General features: G+C 41.0%; 1 protein-coding gene across 4 annotated transcripts in view; it reads right to left on the reverse strand.

The window, feature by feature from the left end:
• Positions 1–20152, reverse strand: part of CDH18 (cadherin 18) — an 883209-nt gene that overhangs the window by 111618 nt on the left and 751439 nt on the right. For all 4 annotated transcript variants that reach the window (XM_048508491.1, XM_048508490.1, XM_048508492.1 and 1 more), the window contains one exon: positions 4238–4405. In XM_048508491.1, the coding sequence (XP_048364448.1) occupies positions 4238–4405 (168 nt within the window). The remainder of the gene's footprint in view (positions 1–4237; positions 4406–20152) is intronic.

Here is a 20152-nt window from a genome sequence, read left to right on the forward strand (position 1 = left end):
TGATGTTCAACCACAGATAACATCACTTTCTACACTCCCTAGACCACAGGTGTCAAATTTGTGGCCCTCCAGATGTTATGGACTGCAGTTCCCATCATCCCCTACCAGTATCATGCTGGCAGGGGATGATGGGAACTGTAGTCCATAACATCTGGAGGGCCACAAGTTTGACACCTATGCCCTAGACCTAGACAGAACGTCTCAAAATCGAAGGCACTCCCCTTTCCTATCCATACAACGGATGTTTTTTCCTGAACGACTTCCAACATTTGTGTGCTCTCTGTTAATTTTCGCATGACAACAATGAACCATGAGCTTCTGGAATGGCCTACCAAAGTTGTTTGGAGGGCGTCTTCAATAGCATTATGATAAGCATGTAAAGTGAATGTTATTTTAGAAGGCATTTGGTGGAGGCTAACCACTCTGTTTTATCCTGCGGATGGATTGTTATGGCGTTCCTGCTCTGCCTTATGTTCAAGAAGATGAAGTAGGACATAAAAATTTTAAACAAGCATAAAGAAAAAAAACAAGCTGCTATTCTCTTGTTTTTGTTTGATTTTACACTGTTGCTGGTGGTTTATGGCTATGCATGGTTTCTTCTTTAGTACAGTTTTACAGTATTATACCCTGCCTTGCCCATATTTTGCAGAGGATTGTTTTAAATAGATTGTATGTTGGATCCTATAACTCTGTTCAGCAAAGAGCTCCCCCCATCCCAAGGAGCATTTCTCAAGACCCCTCCAGAGGAAGGCAACCCATTTAGAATAAGAGGGTGATACTACACCATACAACCCAGCAATAGCAACAAATGAAGAAACTAGTGCTGAAATCAGGGATATAACTCACAGGTCTTTGTTGGGCAGGGCACAGAAGGAACTGAAAAATGAGAGGGAACTGCCCTGTGTCAGTGCCTCTTCCTTTAGACCCCAGGGCAGAATGGTCATATCTGCCTGAGTAGCTTTGAAACATGAATTTGTTAACTGATACTGAAAATGGCTTCTACATAACAAAATTGTTCTGAGCCGCTTCCTCCTCGCCTGTTACCAAGATGAAGAAGACTTGGTTTTTATACCATTTTCTCTACTTTTACAAAGACTCAAAACAGCTTACAATCACCTTCCCTTCCCCTCCCCACTGTCTGGGATTCAGGCCTCCGGACTTCCCCAATCACCCCAGGACCCAACTTCAAGCCACTGACCTGCAGGACTTTGCAAACCGGGGCAGGCCAATAAGATAGGAGAGGTAGGCAGCAGCTATCCTACACCAGGGCTAGCAAAGGCAGGGCGTATCTCAGAGCCCCACCTGGCAGGAAGCCCGCCCAGCAGCAGGAACAGCCCTTTCCTCCCAAGCGTCAAAGAGCAAAAGAAGGGCCCACAGAACTTTAAAGGTGGAGGCCCGGGAAGGGCCCAGCCAAAGGGGTAGGGCAGCACGGGAGAGGGAAGCTATAAAGGCCTCAGGGAGCCAGAGGGTCAGGGAGGAGAAGGCTGTTTGGTGGCTGTCTACTGTAAGGCCAGTCAGCCACTAGCAGCGGCTCACTGAAGAACTACCCAGGTGGAGAATATCTGAGACCTGAGGAAGGTCCCTGAGGTCCCTGGAGCCCCATGGCTCAGGTGAAAGGGAGCCCTGGTTATGACGCTCACAACAGGTACCTTGTGATGTAGGTGTGGTTGAGAGAGTTCCGAGAACTTTGAGTAGCCCAAGGTCACTCAATAGCTTTGTTCTGTTCTAGAAACAGAACTAGGACAATTACCACAAATGAAGCCATCAGCTATACAGCAGAGAGGGAAAAATCCATTACATTAAAAGCTACATTACATTAAAATTCATTATATTAAAACAAGCCTAGAGCAGATGTATTTGCAATCTTCTCCAGGGTTTTTTGGTTGATGTTCAAGGTACTCTCCAGCAGCCTGGAAGCTTGTTGGTATTTGCAAGTGTCTGTCACAACCAGTCATGAAAGTGTTAACTATCTGTTTTTGTGTAAACAGGATGTGCAGGTCAAATTTAAAGAGTAGACCTATTGATTAGCTATTGGCCAGTTTGATAGCCATTGCTTACATGTTTGTGTGCACATATATACGAGAAGTTACAAAGTTAACATGTTTTCTTTGTTCCAGTTAGTAGATGATGACCACACAGATAGACATGTGCTGAGACAACTAGAAATATGTAACAATGCAATACAATATTTATTGTTTTTTCTCCATGTTACCCTACCCTTTTAGCTAGTAAACATTTATACTATGCAACTCATTAGCACCTGAGTCTTTCTTGGTATGTGCTAAAGTCTACTAATTATGTATACTTACCAACACAACTACAGATAGAGCACCAGCTACAAACTGGAGATACCTGTTATACGGTTAAACATTCTGTTTCTCCAACAAACTATTATTTTATTCCTAAGTGATCTGGCGTCTTTGCTGTAAGGATGCTTGCTAGTCCAGGGTCACACATCATTATCATGGTGAAGGAGGCAATGTTCCGGAGAGGTTTTATTCTTGTATCACTTGAGACAGCTATATAACCAGAAAAACATTTAAGCTTTTGTCCTCCCGCCCCCTGCTGCCACCACAGTCTAGGTACCAGTTGAGAAAATTGGTCAGGCTCTGCATCTGTGGAAAGCTCTACAAAATGTAGCTTATGCACCCCTCCCCGTAGCTGCGTTTGCCCTTAATAAAAGGTGAATTTGCTATTTTAAAGAGCAATTAGAGTTCAAGTACATCAGCGTATTTGCTGCAATGGGATATTCATTTAAGGAGGAGGAGGAGGAGGAGGAGGAGGAAGAGAAGGAGAAGAAGAAGAAGAAGAAGAAGAAGAAGAAGAAGAAGAAGAAGAAGAAGAAGAAGAAGAAGAAGAAGAAGAAGAAGAAGAAGAAGAAGAAGAAGAAGAAGAAGAAGAAGAAGAAGAAGAAGAAGAAGAAGAAGAAGAAGAAGAAGAGTCGTGCAATTGGTCATGCTGGCAGGGGCTGATGGGAATTGTCATCTATAACATCTGGAGTGCCAAAGGTTCTCCACCACGGCCATATAATATCATTTAGTCTCCATCTTTTCCTTCTGCCTTTGTTTAGTTGCCAGATTTGCATCTATGGGGTTATGGTCTGCAAAGGCCTCTGTTTGTATATTCACGCTGGTTAGGTTTACAATTAAGGTTTTAATAATCCATACCTGTTTATATTAGACTGACATCTGTAGGGCTTATGTTTTATAATTTAAACTATTTGATTAGTTACACAAAACTGGTGCCCAACTATAAATGAAAGGAAAAAGGTAACTGTAAAATAAAATGAATTAAAAGAAAAGCCAGGGTGGGGGTGGATGCTGGAGTGCTGTGCTAGGACCTGGGTTCTAAAGCCCACTCTGTCATACAAACTTGCTCAGTGAACTTGCCACTCTCTCTCATCTTTAACCTCTCACAGGGTTGTTGTGAAGATAAAATGAAGGACACAAACGTCACCCACTTTGGATCCCAACTTTGGAGAAAGCAGGATGCAGATAGAAATAACACAAAGCTGTAAATCAGGGGTCTGCAACCTGCGGCTCTCCAGATGTCCATGGACAACAATTCCCATCAGCACCTGTCAGCATGGTCTGCTATAGATAAATCTAAAAATACAATGGGTGGGGACAGAAAGTGCCCCAGGACAGTTATTCAAAGAAGAAGAGAAGAAGAAGAGTTTTGGATTTATATCCCCCCTTTCTCTCCTGTAAGGAGACTCAAAGGGGCTTACAACCTCCTTGCCCTTCCCCCCTCACAACAAACACCCTGTGAGGTAGGTGGGGCTGAGAGAGCTCAGAAGAGCTGTGACTAGCCCAAGGTCACCCAGCTGGCATGTGTGGGGGTGTACAGGCTAATCTGAATTCCCCAGAGAAGCCTCCACAGCTCAGGCGGCAGAGCGGGGAATCAAACCCAGTTCCTCCAGATTAGATACACGAACTCTTAACCTCCTACGCCACTGCTGCTCCTTTTTTTACAATGAAGTGCTGGGCATTACAATTCTCAACTTCAGGATGACTTACAAATTTTGGTTTTCTACTGTCATGTGACAACATTAAGGCAACGTACAAACATCTTACATAAATGAAACCTGATGATGAAATGTACAGGTGTCAATGCAAACATTGGAAAATGCTCATCTTAACTTAAATCGAACCCCCAACCCACCCTAAAAAAAGAGCAAGTTTTAATTGCTATATTATAGAGCATGGAAAATAAATCATATCAAACCTTTACATACTCTGAGGGAACCTGGGGGGATTGTCGTTGACATCTGTGAGTGTGATATTGACGGTGGTTGATCCTGACAAACCTCCGACTTGCCCGGCCATATCTTTGGCTTGAATGACAACCGAGTAATGCTCTCTGGCTTCCCTGTCCATGTTATGTAAGGCTGTCCTGATGACTCCTGTGATGTGAACACAAAAGGGGAAAGAAAAATTATGCTTCACTTTATTGAAAGGTCAGAAAAGAGCAGGCCGCCCACACGTTCCTTGTTGCCAACAGAGGAACATGATACCATAAAAGCAATTAACATCCCCAATAAATCATGTTCAATTGAAATTCTGATTTACATTCCACCGGATTATTCAGTATCTCCTGCACTACAGCTGTCCGATAAATAAATATATTAAAGGGTCACTCAAGGAACATTACAAAGGAATGCTACATCTCTTCCATTTCAAAGGCATTTGTTAGACTGTCAGCTCGCCTGAGGTTACACAGAAATAAAAAAACACTGTTACAAGAAACCATAAGAACACATTAATGATAAATCCAATCCATGCAAACTAGAATGACCTCTGGATACTCATCAAAAAGACATTTCATCACATATGATAACTGCTTAAGTAGCAGCTTAATTGAATTGTTAATGAATACAATATCATGCTTGTTACGTGTACACAGTTTAAAAGTCTGCTTTGGGAATGTTTAGAGTTAGTTTTTTACACATAGTGGGACTGTCCTCCCATCAATGACTCTAGCAATGGCAGGAGGATCTCATACGATTTGAGCTCCTGATGTTTTGATTGTCCACCAAGAGAAGTGTTTCCTTGGCTGTTTTGATGCTCTCATAAAGTGCGGCTGGGATCCAATGCCTGGAGGAATGTTCTATGGAACTCAGTGGTTAAGACCAAGTAGACACATTAACTATCAGAGCACAAGACTTACTGCACATCCCAGTGGTTCTACATGCACATTTGTGGAAATGATGGGAAACTACTGGTGAAACTTTTCTGTGGAATGGGGCTGTTTTCCTTCATGGTGAGACCCAACGATCAGAAAAAAGGAATGTCATATCAGTATTAAATTATCAGCATCAGTTTTGCTTATATGTTTTTGTGGACTCTACAAACTGTCTTATAGCTACATGTGCATGCACGCACGCACACACACACACACACGCGCACACACACACACATTTGTTTTCTGAAATGAAACTATTTCCAGTTCATTTTACTTCCATTATTGCACATTCAGTTATTTCACATATGGAGGAGGGTGCATGTTCCATGGTAGTACATGAAGGAGGTTCCTAATATCTGGAATCTCCAGTTAAAAGGGTTGGGTGGCAAGTATTGAGAAAGGCTCTCCAAGACCACAAAGAGCTGTTACCAGTCAGAATACTGACAGTGACACACCAACCATCTGACTGGGTATAACATAGCTTCAAGTGCATGCCCGTGTGTCTTCCCACCCCCCACTGTTCTAGTCAATATTTGCTCTCTGCTCAAACTGGATGAGATTTTAAAAGACTGCACCCCTTCACCCTGTTTTCAGACATTGCACTGGAAACTGACAGGCCCTTCTTGCCACCGAGGTCTGGAGGAACCAGGTTTGTTTAGAACAGGGGTCTGCAACCCATGGCTCCAGAGCCACATGCTTATTCTGCAGCTCCGCAAGGCCTAGAGGTTGGAGGGTAGCGTAGGTGTGTCCCTCCAGCCCTCCAGAGCAGCACTGGAAGGAAAGGTGAGCAGAGGGGCCGAACTGGAGGAGGCTCCGTGCGTGGGGGCGCCACTTTTCACTTCCCCTCCACTCACCTCTCCTTCCAGTGCTGCTCTGGAGTGCTGGAGGGACACGCCCATGGTGCCCTCTGACCCCTGGAGGGGTTTCCCTGCCCAGTGTCGCTGCCTCCTACAGTGCAAGAGGTGGCGGCACCAGGCAGGCTGTGGACGCCACCCCCCCCCCACCCCACAGAGCAGGCAGCTGCCTGCTCCATCAGGCAGAGGGGGTTTCTCTGCCCGGTGCCTCTGCCTCCCAGAGCTGGAAGGAAAGGTGAGTGGAGGGGCCGAACCGAAGGCGGCTCTGCATGGAGCTGCCTCTCTGGCTCGGTAGATCTCCGGGACCACGGAAAACGGGTCCAAATGGCTCTTTGGGTGGTAAAGGTTGCCAACCCCTGGTTTAGAAGCATACATCTTCCCATCAGTTACAAGATGTTACTAGGTTAGCAAGTGTAAAGGCTTCGTATATGCAGTCGTTAGGTTAGCTTCAGCGTAAGAGAACGTGGACATCACTGGGGCAGGAGTTGTACATAAACAACAAAGATGATTCATTTATCTACAGGTTAGGATTTTTTTTAAAAAAAACCAACAGATCAGCAGCACAGAACTCAAGAAGAAACCTGGCTGAGGCATATACATCTAAGCTAGCTATGGCTACAGAGACTGGTTTGAATTGTTCTGTAACACTGACAGGTACAGATAGGCTTTTATGGACTAGCCGCTAGGTTGGATCCTCTCTTACACACAGGATTCCAACCACAGCAGCCTGCCCTGTCCCAGAATCAAACGAAATGGCATGAGGTCTGCTGAACTCAAGAGACAACTATTCAACAATTAGTTGCATGTGTCGCATCATCGCTGCTGCTGCTTCTTCTTCTTCTTCTTCTTCTTCTTCTTCTTCTTCTTCTTCTTCTTCTTCTTCTTCTTCTTCTTCTTCACCACAAGGGATCACATTTAAGAGAAAATCAAAAACATGACCAAAAGGCCAAGGCGCACACACAAGGGGCGCAGCATTTCTGGGAAGGCAGTGAACAAGACAGTGAGGACTGGAGGGGCTTGGGTCAGGGAGCCTAGTGGCTACAATCTGCAGCTAAATGTGGATATGGCTTCTGTTGTCCCTATTACTTAATGACTGAGGAGATTATCATATCAGCTCTGGGCTGATTTGAAATTGAACAACATTAAAGGCAGCAAAATATGATTGCATGCAGATGGTGTAGACCCTTCCCTGGCAAATAAACACAACAAGGATTTGGAAATAGATTGGGCCGCAGCCCAATTTATTAATTAACAAACATAACACTCAAGAAGCTGGGAGACAAATGGATCGCAACATCAGCAGGTCAGCACCGTTGCTGACCCGTCCATTCTGTCCCCAATCCCTATTGGGGCATTGGCAGGGAGCCGGGAGCCACCAGGGTGGATACCCTTGGTGTCAACCCTTCCTGCTGGGGTGGCGGGCACTGGCTAAGCCTACCGGCTTGCTTACCAGCCCGCCCCACCCCCAGGCCCTTCCTTAAGGCACCAACCATGGAGAAGACCGCCCGCCCGGCTCGGCTTCTCCCCACAGATGTTGCGATTCCGTTGCCAACCCGCCGGGCTGCGACAAAAGTACAAGTATAACAATAAAACCATTTACAACATGTCAACCATTAACAATTGTAACTAGGGAGGGTGGGTGGGTCACGTCGCTCTTGAGCCTCGGCTAGCCAAGAAGGTCGAGGCTCAGAGTCTGGTGCTTATAAGCGCTCTGCTGTTCCTGCCTTTGCAGCTCGGGCCAATCGTTGCAGCTCCCTGCAACTGCGCCCTCAGAGCTGGCTGCCCCATTCCTTTTGCCTCATGCTGCTCACCTCTGCCGCAGTGGCTGCCACCGGTGACTCGATGGCTGCTATTTGTTAAATTTGTTAAATGACACATAACATACCAAAGGGATAATCAGGGCTTAAAGCAGACTAATGAAAACAGGACATTTGCCAAGTGTTAGGTGGGCCGAATGTGGCCTTCCCATCTATGCAAGCAAACAAAACAAAAAGTACACATTTGTACAGACCTAATTGTGTCCTGACAACCCTAAGGGCACGTGGGGTTGAATTCTATGCCCAGGTTGAACTAACTCACTGATTTTTCAGCGTCAGGCTTCCTTACTTTAAAACATTAAAAAAAATGTATCCTGGCCCTCCGAAGTTTACTATTTTAAACGCAAGGGAAATTTGTAGGGCTGTCAATGTCTTGGACAGGTTTGGGTGCTTTATCTAGTTTACTGTGAAACTGCCTGTCAGTATGAGGGGCCGTATTTACTTCCTCCTATAAAAGTCAATGCTGTATCACCCCAGACATGGGGTTATTTACTTCTTTCCGCAAACTGGTTCCCGGTGACAACTCACTGTGTAACAAAAGCCATAAAATCCTGGGAACTAACTAACATGATGATAATTAGACTGTTTTATGTGAGAGCCTGCAAGGAATTATGGAAAGGAGGAGTGAGCAAGGGCATTCTTTGTATCAGGGAGGATGGAAGAGAAAGAATACAGTAAAATCTGTTCTCTACTCTGTCCCGACAGAAATTCTGGTGGTGGCCTGGCACAGCTATTCCATCCCCACTGTTGTTGGTTCCTGTAAAACAACACCACTTTCTATACAAGCCAATATAAAAGAGTGACATTTACAAGTTAACTTTGCCTTAACTCATAGCAAGATCATTTTTAAGGGTAAGGATATGACAGTAAAGAGGAACAAAAAACCTTGTCACATTTTTCTTAAAGACAGCCCAAGAAACACTAACTAAAAGGTATTGAAATAATTATGCTTTACAATACCAATGAATGGCTATTCATTGTCCACCATTGGGGCTGAGTTGTGGTTGGGTGGCAGAGCATCTGCTTTCCAGACAGAAGATTCTCGGTGAAATTCCTGCCCCTTGCACTTAAAGAGATCAGGTGTTAGGTGATATGAAAAGCATCTTAGCTGAGACCCTGGAGAACTGCTGGCCGTCAGAGCAGACAAGACTGATGTTTACAGGACAATTGTACGACATCATAAGACACCTTCGTGTGACCCATGAAGAAATGCAGTTGATCAGTCACCTACTAGCAAAGCAATCAATCCAGCAAGTAGAAGACATTTCCTTGTCCCATCAAACAAAATGATCTGCAAATACTCCTCTGCTCCAACTGCAGTTTGTTTGCAAATTGGGAGCAACAAACATTCACTTTCCATCAAGCACTCAAAAAGTTTTCCTATGGCAGTGTCAGTCCCCCTCTTCCATCTACTATCTGCCCAACGTATCCAACGGGGGGGGGGGGAGGTTTTGTCTGTTCCCTACCAAAGGCTGAATGTTTTGTGTGGCTGAGTGTTTGGAACAGGATCAAGACAATGTATTGTCAAAGGCTTTCACGGCTGGAATCAACTGGTTGTGGTGGCTGGTGGGTTTTCCAGGCTGTGTGGCCGTGGTCTGGTGGATCTTGTTCCTAACGTTTCACCTGCATCTGTGGCTGGCATCTTCACAAGTGAAAGGCTGAACACCACTCAGACAAAGTCGAGCTTTATTGATTTGACAAACTTTATTGATTTGGGTCGCCCTAGCTACAGGGTGCTGGAACTGAGGATTCTTGTCCTCAGTTCCAGTATCTATATCTACAAATGTGAAATACCACTGACTGACTCACTGATTGACTCATCAACAGAACTCAAAAACCACCAAAGCCACACACATGAAATTTGGCACACCTGTTCCTTACGTACTCCAGGTGCTCACTAAGAAAGGATTTCCTAGAATATTCACTTTCACTCGATTTATTACCTATTTACTGTTTTAACTGCTCATCTCTGGCCATCTGCATGAACATTCTAAGGGCAAACCAACTGCTCAGTCCACAGACATGCTGCATGAACATTCTAAGGGTGACAGTTCAACACCACCAGCTTCATGTCCTTCACCAACTGCACTCTATCACCGCCCTCCACAACACACGTTAACCTATTTGAAAACAAACCCATCAGTCCACAAACAGGCTGTGAGGAAATATGATGCATGTCATCCCAAAGTTCACAAACAGGCTGCAAAAAAGTATCCTGAATGTCACCCCAAAGTTAATAGACAGACTGTGAAAAAGTACTCCTCCGCCCACCCTTACGTTAACAACACCGCTACAGCCAAATACTATCAAAACAGATTACAAACCACACTATCACCTTGGACTACTAAACATTTGTCAGTTTTTGCATATGGACATCAGATTTATTACTGTGGAGACAAGTTTACTGCTCTCGGCCTCCGATCACCCTGTGCTTGGTGTCGTGCTCTGAAGTGGCAGTGTGTCTAGTGACTAGACAGTGTGTAACATACATCCCTCTGTGATACACCTCTGAAGATGCCAGCCAGAGATGCAGGTGAAACATTAGGAACAAGATGTACCAGACCACAGCCACAAAGCCCAGAAAACCCACCACAACCAGGATCAAGACAGTTTGCACATTCTTGCTCTGCCACCCAGGAACTGTGCTTGAAATGTAGCTGTTTTTAATTGACTTTTATCTGCTTCTGATGCTTCTGGTGCCTGTATAATCCAAGGAAGCTGTACTCTGTGAGTGTGGACCAGCTACAGCCAACATGCCTAATAAGACACAACTTCAGATATGAAAATAATCAAAACATTGCTAATTTTAAATGGCAAACAAATCATAAAGAAAGTCATTGACTTGAGAGAAAATTGTCATGGTGAGCAGGGTTTGTTTGATTTTTAAAAAAAATCTTATTAGCAATTTGATTCCAACACCAACATCAGCAGGAGCAACAATTTTGAAATACTGAAGCAAGAAGATAATTTACAAATGAATAACCAAGAACTACCAATCACTGTAATTAGGAAAGGACATTTTAACGTTTTAAAATTTCACACTGCAATAACGCAACTAAATCCAAACAGCATTAAAAAATGTTCACAGTACCCTCCCAAGTGAGAGTCAACATATCAATGAAACATATTAACATTTGCAGCTCAACCAAAAATGCAAAACGTCATCATTTGTAGTTCTTTGTGCAAAAAAGTGGACTTGAGATTTTAACAGCAGCACATTATTATCCAAACTACTCACACACAGTTAGGCTACTCAGTGAACTTGACATGCCACTGTGAGACCCCAGTCCCAAAATAAAGCGAGCTGTAGTTTTCTTTAAAAAATGTAAAACTTTATTGAGAACTGAAGCATGCGAGAGATAGACGATTTCTGAGGAATATAGAAAGAACAGGGCTTTTGCACATGCGTGACTCTGAATAAGTCACAAGCCGAAATCCTCCCGACAAAAGAAAAATAAAACATTGGAAAAGAATGAAAATATAGCTGTATCAAAGGAAAATCTTGGAAACCCCAATAAAAGAAGACACTGGGCATCTATCCAAGCCAGAAGAGAGCCGGTGAGTGATTTATAACTCATTAAAAAGCCAATTAAATAGAAAGAATGATCATGACGCAGAACAACAAGCCGGTAACTAAACGGGACTTGGCAGACTTCCGAAAACAAATAAAGGAGATAATGAAGGTCTTTTTAAAGACAGCAATACTGAATTTCAGTGCTTTTTGCAAAACTTAGAAATGATGAGGGATCAAATTGATCAGATCTGGGAAAAGCTAAAGAAAGGGAAGATAAGATTAGATGGGATTCTCAAGAACCCCCACAAACAAAAAGCGGACTAACTGAGAAGTCAGTTCTGGGGAAAAAAAGAAAATGGAGGAAGTTGAAGAAATCTAAGCATCTCAAAGAAGAAAAGAAATTAAGTGCCCAAAAGACTGAACAAGCAAAAACATTTCTAAAGAAGGTAGAAATACAGACTCCGATACAAGTAACTCAGAAGCAGAGTACTTCCATTGAGGCTGGAGCAATTACATAGACAACATTAATCAAGGCTGGTATGTTGAGAAGAATGAAATGAAGATAGAAGAAAGCAGAAATAGCCAGTTAAAGACTGCTTCCATAGTTTAAAAGCTATATATGTCTCTATTAACTTTTCCACTCTATTATAAACAACTTAAAAACTATATTAACAGACATGTCTAATAAACTAACTTGGTTTGTTATGTTCACTAACGAATTAATTGGTAAAATAACACCAGCTGTGGTTTAGACTAAACAAAGATATTGGCCGGATGCCCAGAAGACACGATAAGAAGAATAACTTGGGCTCATTCCGCACATGCAGAATAATGCACTTTCAAACTGCTTTCAGTGCTCTTTGAAGCTGTGCAGAATGACAAAATCCACTTGCAAACAGTTGTGAAAGTGGTTTGAAAACGCATTCTTTTGCATGTGCGGAAGGGGCCATAGACTGTAGAAAAAATATAAGGGGAAAACAATAACAACTGACATAAGGGGCCAGTATTAGTGATTAAACAGCTAGAGAGTTTTTTATATGGCTGGAAATGTACTACATAAAATTATGATGTATTTGAATGTCAGGAGGGATCGGAGTGCGCAAGGGCCAACAGAAACACTCCAACATGGAGGGAGGAGTTTGCCTCCACAAGACCAGTTGGAGGAAGGGAGGGGGGAAACAAGGGGAAAGGGGAAATAAGAAACTGAAATTACACAAACAGCAGAGTTCTGACAAAACAAGACTACAAAAAACCTTATGGCTGGCAATAAGATAAAAATAGCCTCAATTAATATAAATGGTCTAAATTCTGACTCGAAAAGATGTAAAAACTTGCCAGGTTTATCAAACAAATACGTCCCGAAATTATCTGCCTTCAGGAGTCTCACAAAAAGAAGACAGATGAGAGAGATTTAATAAAAGTGCCAGGGTGGAAAATTATAGGTGAATCTAGATGTAATGCAAAAAGAAATGGTGTCACCATTTTAATACGAGAGAATATGGATTTTCAGTTAGAAGAGTTAATCAGAATGGTCGTTGGATTATTGTCAAAGGGAAATTACATGGATTTCAAATAACAATAATGAACGTATACGCCCCGAATAAGAAACAAAAGACGTTCTTGGGAAAACTACTTGGGAGACTTCAAGGATTATTTTCAGGTGATACATTAATTATGGGAGATTGCAATATGGATTTAAGGGGACATGAAATGTTAAAGAAATGAAACATATCAAATATGTTTAGTGAACTGGGTGAATCTCAACAACCAACCTACTTCTCAAATAGACATAGAAAATTTACATATATTGACTATATTTTTGTAAAAAATATGAGTAATTTACACAGTGAGAAAATAGAGACGCATAAGGAATGGATTTCAGATCACGCCCCATTGGTTGCCACGTTTAGGGTGGAAGGAGATTAAAAACAATATAGATGGAGATACAAAAACATAGTATGGAAAAATGAGATAGAAAAGATTTGCAAGAAAATATAAGACATTATTTTTCAGAAAACAAAGGAACAGTTACAGATGAAATTATCTGGGATGCTTCTAAAGCAGTATAGCTAGAGAAGTATGATGGAATAAAGAAATAAATAGGGAAAGGAAAGAATTAATGGAAGGGATTAAAGTTAGAAGGACTCAATTTCAGGATAAATACGATAAAGGAATAAAAAATGAATTAAACAAGTTACAAGTTCAGCTAGACGATTTAGATAAAGCTGAGATGTGGGAAAAGGAAATTTGGGTTAAAAACCAATTTCAAAGAGCTAATATAAATTCAATGAAAAGACTGGCTAATTATTTGAAAAAGAGGAAGGAGAAACAGAGAATAAAAGGGATAAAAGCTGGTAGTAATCAATATATAACAGAAAATAAAGCAATAAGGAAGAAATTTGAAGAATTTTATAAAGAATTATTTAGTCAAGTCCAGAATGAAAAATATGATGAGAAACCAAAAAAGGTTTTAACACAGGAAGAGAGAGATCAAATGCAAGAAGCAATTACACCAGAGGAAATAGCAAATGTTATTAAAGATTTGAAAAACAATAAATCCCCAGAATTAGACGGGTTCAATGCTGAGTATTGTAAAGAAATGTCAGAAGTATTAATTCCAGAGATGCAGATATCGTTTAACCATATTTTAAGAGGGCAGAGGGTTCCAGAGACATGGAGGGAAATGGAAATAATAACAATTGCAAAACCAGGACAGAATCCAGAGCAGGTAGAATCATATAGGCCAATAAGTTAATTAAACCAAGATTACAAGATTTTTGCAAAAGTATTTGCAAATAGATTAAAAACATCCTTCTGAAGTTCATTGGACAAGAGCAATATGGCTTTATTAGAGGTAGAGATATTTGTCACCCGTTAAGGAATGTATTAAATGTAATAGAACATGGGAAAAACGAAAAATATGCAATGATAAAGTTAGATGTATACAAAGCGTTTGATACAGTTTGTCATAATTACTTATTTCAAACTCTAGAAAATTTTGGGTTTGGAAAACAACTTATAAACATTATACAAGAGATTTACAAGGGCAAAAATAGGAATTAATGACGGGTGGACAGGAATTGTTAATATTGAAAGGGGAGTGAAGCAAGGATGTCCATTATCACCACATCTGTTTATATTGGCAATGGAATTTTTGGCAGAAAGGATAAATAATAATGGAAGGATAAAAGGTTATAAAGTGAATCAAGAAGAAATAGTTAAACTTATTTGCAGACGATATTTTAGTAATAACGTGAATCCAGCTGATACAATGAAAGAATTAAAAATAATTCTAGAAGACTTTCAGAAATATTCAGGATTAAAAGTCAACATGGAGAAAACAGAAATAATGGGGGTTAATGTGGAAAAAAGACAATTAGAGAGAGGATTAGTAAAAAAGAAGGTTAAATATTTGGGTATTACAATAACACATAGAAAGGAGAAGATGTTTAAATATAGTTATGAAACAAGGTGGAAAAAATATTAAAATCAATAAAAGAATGGGATAAGAAGACCTTATCGATCACAGGAAAAATTAAAGCATTAAAAATGTGTATAATGCCGAAAATGTTTTATCTATTTCGAACTCTTCCGTTGGAAATTAAGAAGAAACAATTTGAGGAATGGGATAGAAAGATGAAAGCTTGGGTGTTTAATAATAAAAAACCAAGAATCATGAATAAGATTATATATATGACAAAAATTCTTTAGGTTGGGGGATTCCAAAAATGCTAGAATATTATGAAGCATTCCAGATTAAGAGTCTGATGAGTATAAATGAGGATAATGTCAAAAAATGGGTTAAGTTTGAAAATGAAATAAACAAAGGAGTTGGTGTACATGGTATCTTCAATAAAGAGTTGAAGGAAATCAAAAAATCAAAAGGTCTTGCTAGATATATGGGAAAAATGGAGAGGTAAATGGATGCCTGGCACCCTGGATGTGGCACCTTTGGGAAGTGTGGCTGGCAAAGAAGGAAAAAAGTGATAAAAATATTGAAAAGAAAAGGAATTCAAACTGTGGCAAATTTGATTAGGGAAGGAGGAGAAATTATGACATTACAAAATTTTATAGAGATAGGAGGAATTGAGAACTGGTTGGTTTTGAGAGGCATTTAGGAAAGGATAAAGGTTTCACGGATAAAAGGAGAATGTATAATGTCGAAATGTCTGAAACTATATGGAAAATGCAAAGGGAAAATTTTAGGGCATGTATAGAAATATATGGTAGATGATAAGGAATTCATGATAAGAACACTGAAACAAAAATGGGAGAAGGAAGGATTTCTAGACATTGGTAATACTGAAAAAAATAATAGACAGTTGGAAAAATATAAAGATCGAGAAATATATGGAGTTAGAAATAAAAGTGATATTAAAATGGTATAGAACACCAAAACAACTAGCATACATGATAAAAGGACTTAGTTCTAAATGCTGGCACTGTGGAGACCAAGAGGCATATTGTAGCCATATGTGGATAGAATGTGCAGAAGTAAAAAAAATTTGGACAATTGTATTGTTATATATCGAGAAACTGGTGAAGATAAATATTGATTTAAATAATGACTTAATGTTCATGGGTGTAATGGAAGACGGAAGGGTGGATAAACAATATAGTTATATGTATAAAATAATGATTAAAGCAGCCCATGCAACAACAGCCTTGGGCTGGAAAGAAAAGAAAAAATGGACACTTCAGAAATGGTTAGAATATATCTGGGAACAAGTGACACTGGATATTTTCTATATATTAACCAAAAATAAGACGTGGCAAGATAAACAGAATGAAATTTTGAAGATATGGATAATATACGTGGACTGGATGAAAGAAGCTCGAGTCAATGAAGAAATAGGGGAGAAGAGGCTACAGAGAATGAACTTACTGCTGTTTGTGTGACAAAACAATGAAGAAGAAGTAATGGGGGAGGGAGAAAAGGGGGGGGAAAGTATTGTTTGAAAATATATGAAGAAGGAAATTACTATAAACTGTAAAATTCAAATGATACAATTTAAAAATTATTAAAAAAGGAATATCGAAAGAACCAAACCTTAAATCCCTGTTGCCCTTGGCCCGCCCCTAGCCAGGCCCAAGAGCTGCAGTTACAGTAAGATAACAAAGGGAAGAATACCAACATTCAATTACAGAGTTAACATTACAAAGGACAGGGGCTTGGCCACACCTTGGAGAGCTGTGGCTGCATTTTAGCTTTCGTTTCCTGGGAGGCTGAAAGGGGGAGGGGGGATGAGCCAGGGGGCCCATCCTGACAGCCACATGGTTTCAGTTGCACGATGTACATGTTGTGTGTGTTGTCAGATCATATGAGGTTCTTGATCAGGTGAAGAGGCGTGAATGTGCTCTCTGAAAGACTCCATCAAGAGGAGGGTTACAGGAGAACTTTTGCCTTCCCCGAAGCAACAGACCCAGGGATTTGGGGTCCTCAGCAGTGGTAGGATTCAAATAATTTAACAACTGGTTCCGAATGGACTCAGTGGTGGATTACAACCAGTTCTCTGAACTAGACAAAAAATTAGCTACCGGTTCTACCGAATAGGTGCAAATAGGCTGAATCCCACCACTGGTCCTCAGCTAGAGGCTGTCAGTGGATGCAAAATCCCAGAAGAGGAGGAGGAGCAAACCAAGATTTTTTTTGACTTTTGACCTTCTGTGCAAACCAAGAATGGTGGTACAACTGAAGCAGCTGTGTCTCTACCGCTGTTCTGGCTCCAGCAAATGACCAGCCTCACCATTGGAAGGAATAGGAATAGGAAGGTCATGAAGCTCATCTCATGTCAAACGTTTCTTCATTTTTTTGGTGTAAAATTTTTATAATAGAGTTGCCAAATGCCAACAGCTCACACTTTTTATTAAAACCATTTCAGCAAATAGCATGCCATTTTTATAAACTGTAGGCGAATGACTTCACTACCACACTTGATGACTTACTGCCTGCCTGCATGCTTGGCAAATGGACAAATGGAGCTAATAACTGATGTGAAGTAATTCTTGGTTATGCACTGTTTTCTTTATGGTTGGATTCAGAATCCGGTATTGTGCAAACAGCTTCTTTTATTGCTTTTTAGACATCTAAGAGACACTGAAATGTTATATTTGGGGAGTTAGATGAAAATACTTGTGAACATGTGACAAACATATTTATGAAAGTTTTTTTTTTAAGTCTACCAAAATCTCTCTCTGTGGAGTGATACAATGGATAGCTATTAACTTTGTTGGGATTCAATCAGGATTTATTGACCAGAGAATTAAATATTGAGTGAGCTGAAAGCAAAGCTTTATCTGAAAGGTCAATAAATCTTACAAGTTGACTGAAAATAGATTTTTGTTGTTTCATTGATATGTGGATGATATTGCCAGCAGATAGTCATGAAGCAGAGAGTGTTTTGTTGCTATAGGAAGATACCTTATAATACAAAAAAAAACAATTTGCAAGGGAAGCAGTATAATCAAAATTAAGGTATTTTAAGTCCAGTTGGCCACTGGTTGGATTAAACTTAGGCTCATTCCACACATGCAGAATAATGCACTTTCAAACTGCTTTCAGTGCTCTTTGAAGCTGTGCAGAATAGCAAAATCCACTTGCAAACAGTTGTGAAAGTGGTTTGAAAACACATTATTTTGCGTGTGCGGAAGGGGCCATAGAGTTTCCACAGGTGGAATGAACCACACCCACAGTCCAGTTCACCCCTCCCACTGTTGCTTAAAACACCCCTTGAAATGTTGTTCCTGAAGGGTAGGGCCAGATAATTTCAGGAACAGAAATCTGGGGGCACTCTGGGCCACAGTGGGAAATTTGTGTTTCAGGCACAAATGCTATTTTGAATCCAACACCATAATCTAATACATGGTTGAAGACACTGATTCCAGTAGAGTTAACTGAGCCCAATTCTGTGCTGGGTTGTAGCCGCTGTAGTAGGAGGAAGAAGAAGAGAAAGAAGAAGAGTAGTAGTAGTAGCAGTAGTAGTTTGGATTTATATCCCCCCTTTCTCTCCTGTACGGAGACTCAAAGGGGTTTACAATCTCCTTTCCCTTCCCCCACCACAACAAATCCCTGTGAGGTGGGTGGGGCTAAGAGAGCTCCAAAGAGCTGTGACTCACCCAAGGTCACCCAGCTGGCATGTGCTGGAGTGCACAAGCTAATCTGGTTCATCAGATAAGACTCCACAGCTCAAGTGGCAGAGCAGAGAATCAAACCCAGTTTTCCAGCAATTAAATTGATCTGTCGAATGATATTTGGCTCCTCTTCACTTCAATATTGCTTTCAAACATGTGTATACATGTGCCAAATAAATTCCTATGCCCAGTCAAATAATGCAGCTTTAAACTGGATGACCTTGTTTCTCTGGGAGCGGGATATGCAGGTAGCACTTTGGGTGGGGGTGTCTCAGCAGTATCCCCTTATATGTGGGGTGTCGCAGGAGGAAATCCTCTCCTTGATATCATTTAACATTTATATGTGACCCCTGGTGAAGTTGCCATCAATATGTCAATGAGACCCAACTTTTTTCTGTTGATTGAGGACCTAACCCCCACAGCAGCTCCGGAAGGATACCATGGTTGATGGTACTGAAGGATGCTGAAAGATCTGGCAGTACCAAAAAGGGAAGCTGACCTCAGTCCCTTTCCCTGAGGAAGACATCCATTCATCCATTCCCACCTTCTGTTCAGCCTATAAAAGTTAACTCTCTTCCCTATGCCAAACTGAATATGTTACGACATTCTCACTGGGTTCTGACATGCTGATCAAACCCAGTCTTGTTTCACATATTTGTTTCTTTCTGAATGTATTGCCTGGCATTGCTGATGGATTGCCTAGTTGACTACTTACCACTCCAGACAGTCCTCCAGGATAGAAAAGTATAAAACTTCTGCTTCATCTGTTCGTACCTTCTTTTCATTCTCTGATTACCTTTTACTTATTTTCTCCCTTGTACACACTGTTTTGTGGCAGCAATTAAGATGACGACGATGACGACGATGATTAACATCACAGCTGCCAGAACTTCAGCTATTGCTGACCTTCATACGCATTAGGATATCATAATGTATTGGTGAAGTAAATGTGCGGATCCAAGCAATGTGACCTTCTGTAAATGACAGATGGAGATTTTATCAATATGTAAATGGTTAAAGAGCTGTCCAGGGTTTTTTGATATATGCCATAATCTCCCAGCTTCCAATATGATGACATGAAATCATAGCTGCCAGATCTTCAGCCATTGCTGGCCTTCATATGAATCGAGTTCTTCCAGAGAACCTAGGATGTTGTAATGCATCAATGTACTATATGTGCAGATTCAAGCAATGTGGCTTTTGTAATTGACAGATGGAGATTTTATCAATACATAGTAGACTGAGAGCTGTCCAAGGTTTTGTGTTGTGCTGATAATCACTGGAACCACAACTGCTGGTTTGTGCCATAATCTCTCAATTTCTGTTCTCAGATCTTACGAATTATTATTGTTGTTGTTGTTGTTTCTAACCTACCAGTATTGATACTGGTATTGACATGTTTGTGCTGAAATGTATTGAAGTCTGTGCCCATGAGTGTCCTCAACAAACCAACTATAATAATCTCACCTGGCTGCAGCCTATTGCTCTGGAATGCCATCACTTTTCATTCTGATCCCAAACCTCTGGAAATATAGTATTCATTCTCCTCCATGTGAGGTTGGGCCAGAGCCCTCTTCAGAAGATCAAGGAAGCTTACAAGATTTGGGCTGAACACATTTGGTAACATGTTTTGGTACAGTCCTGCCTTTCAG

The sequence above is a fragment of the Sphaerodactylus townsendi genome, linkage group LG09, assembly GCF_021028975.2.
Source record: "Sphaerodactylus townsendi isolate TG3544 linkage group LG09, MPM_Stown_v2.3, whole genome shotgun sequence".
NCBI lineage: Eukaryota > Metazoa > Chordata > Lepidosauria > Squamata > Sphaerodactylidae > Sphaerodactylus > Sphaerodactylus townsendi.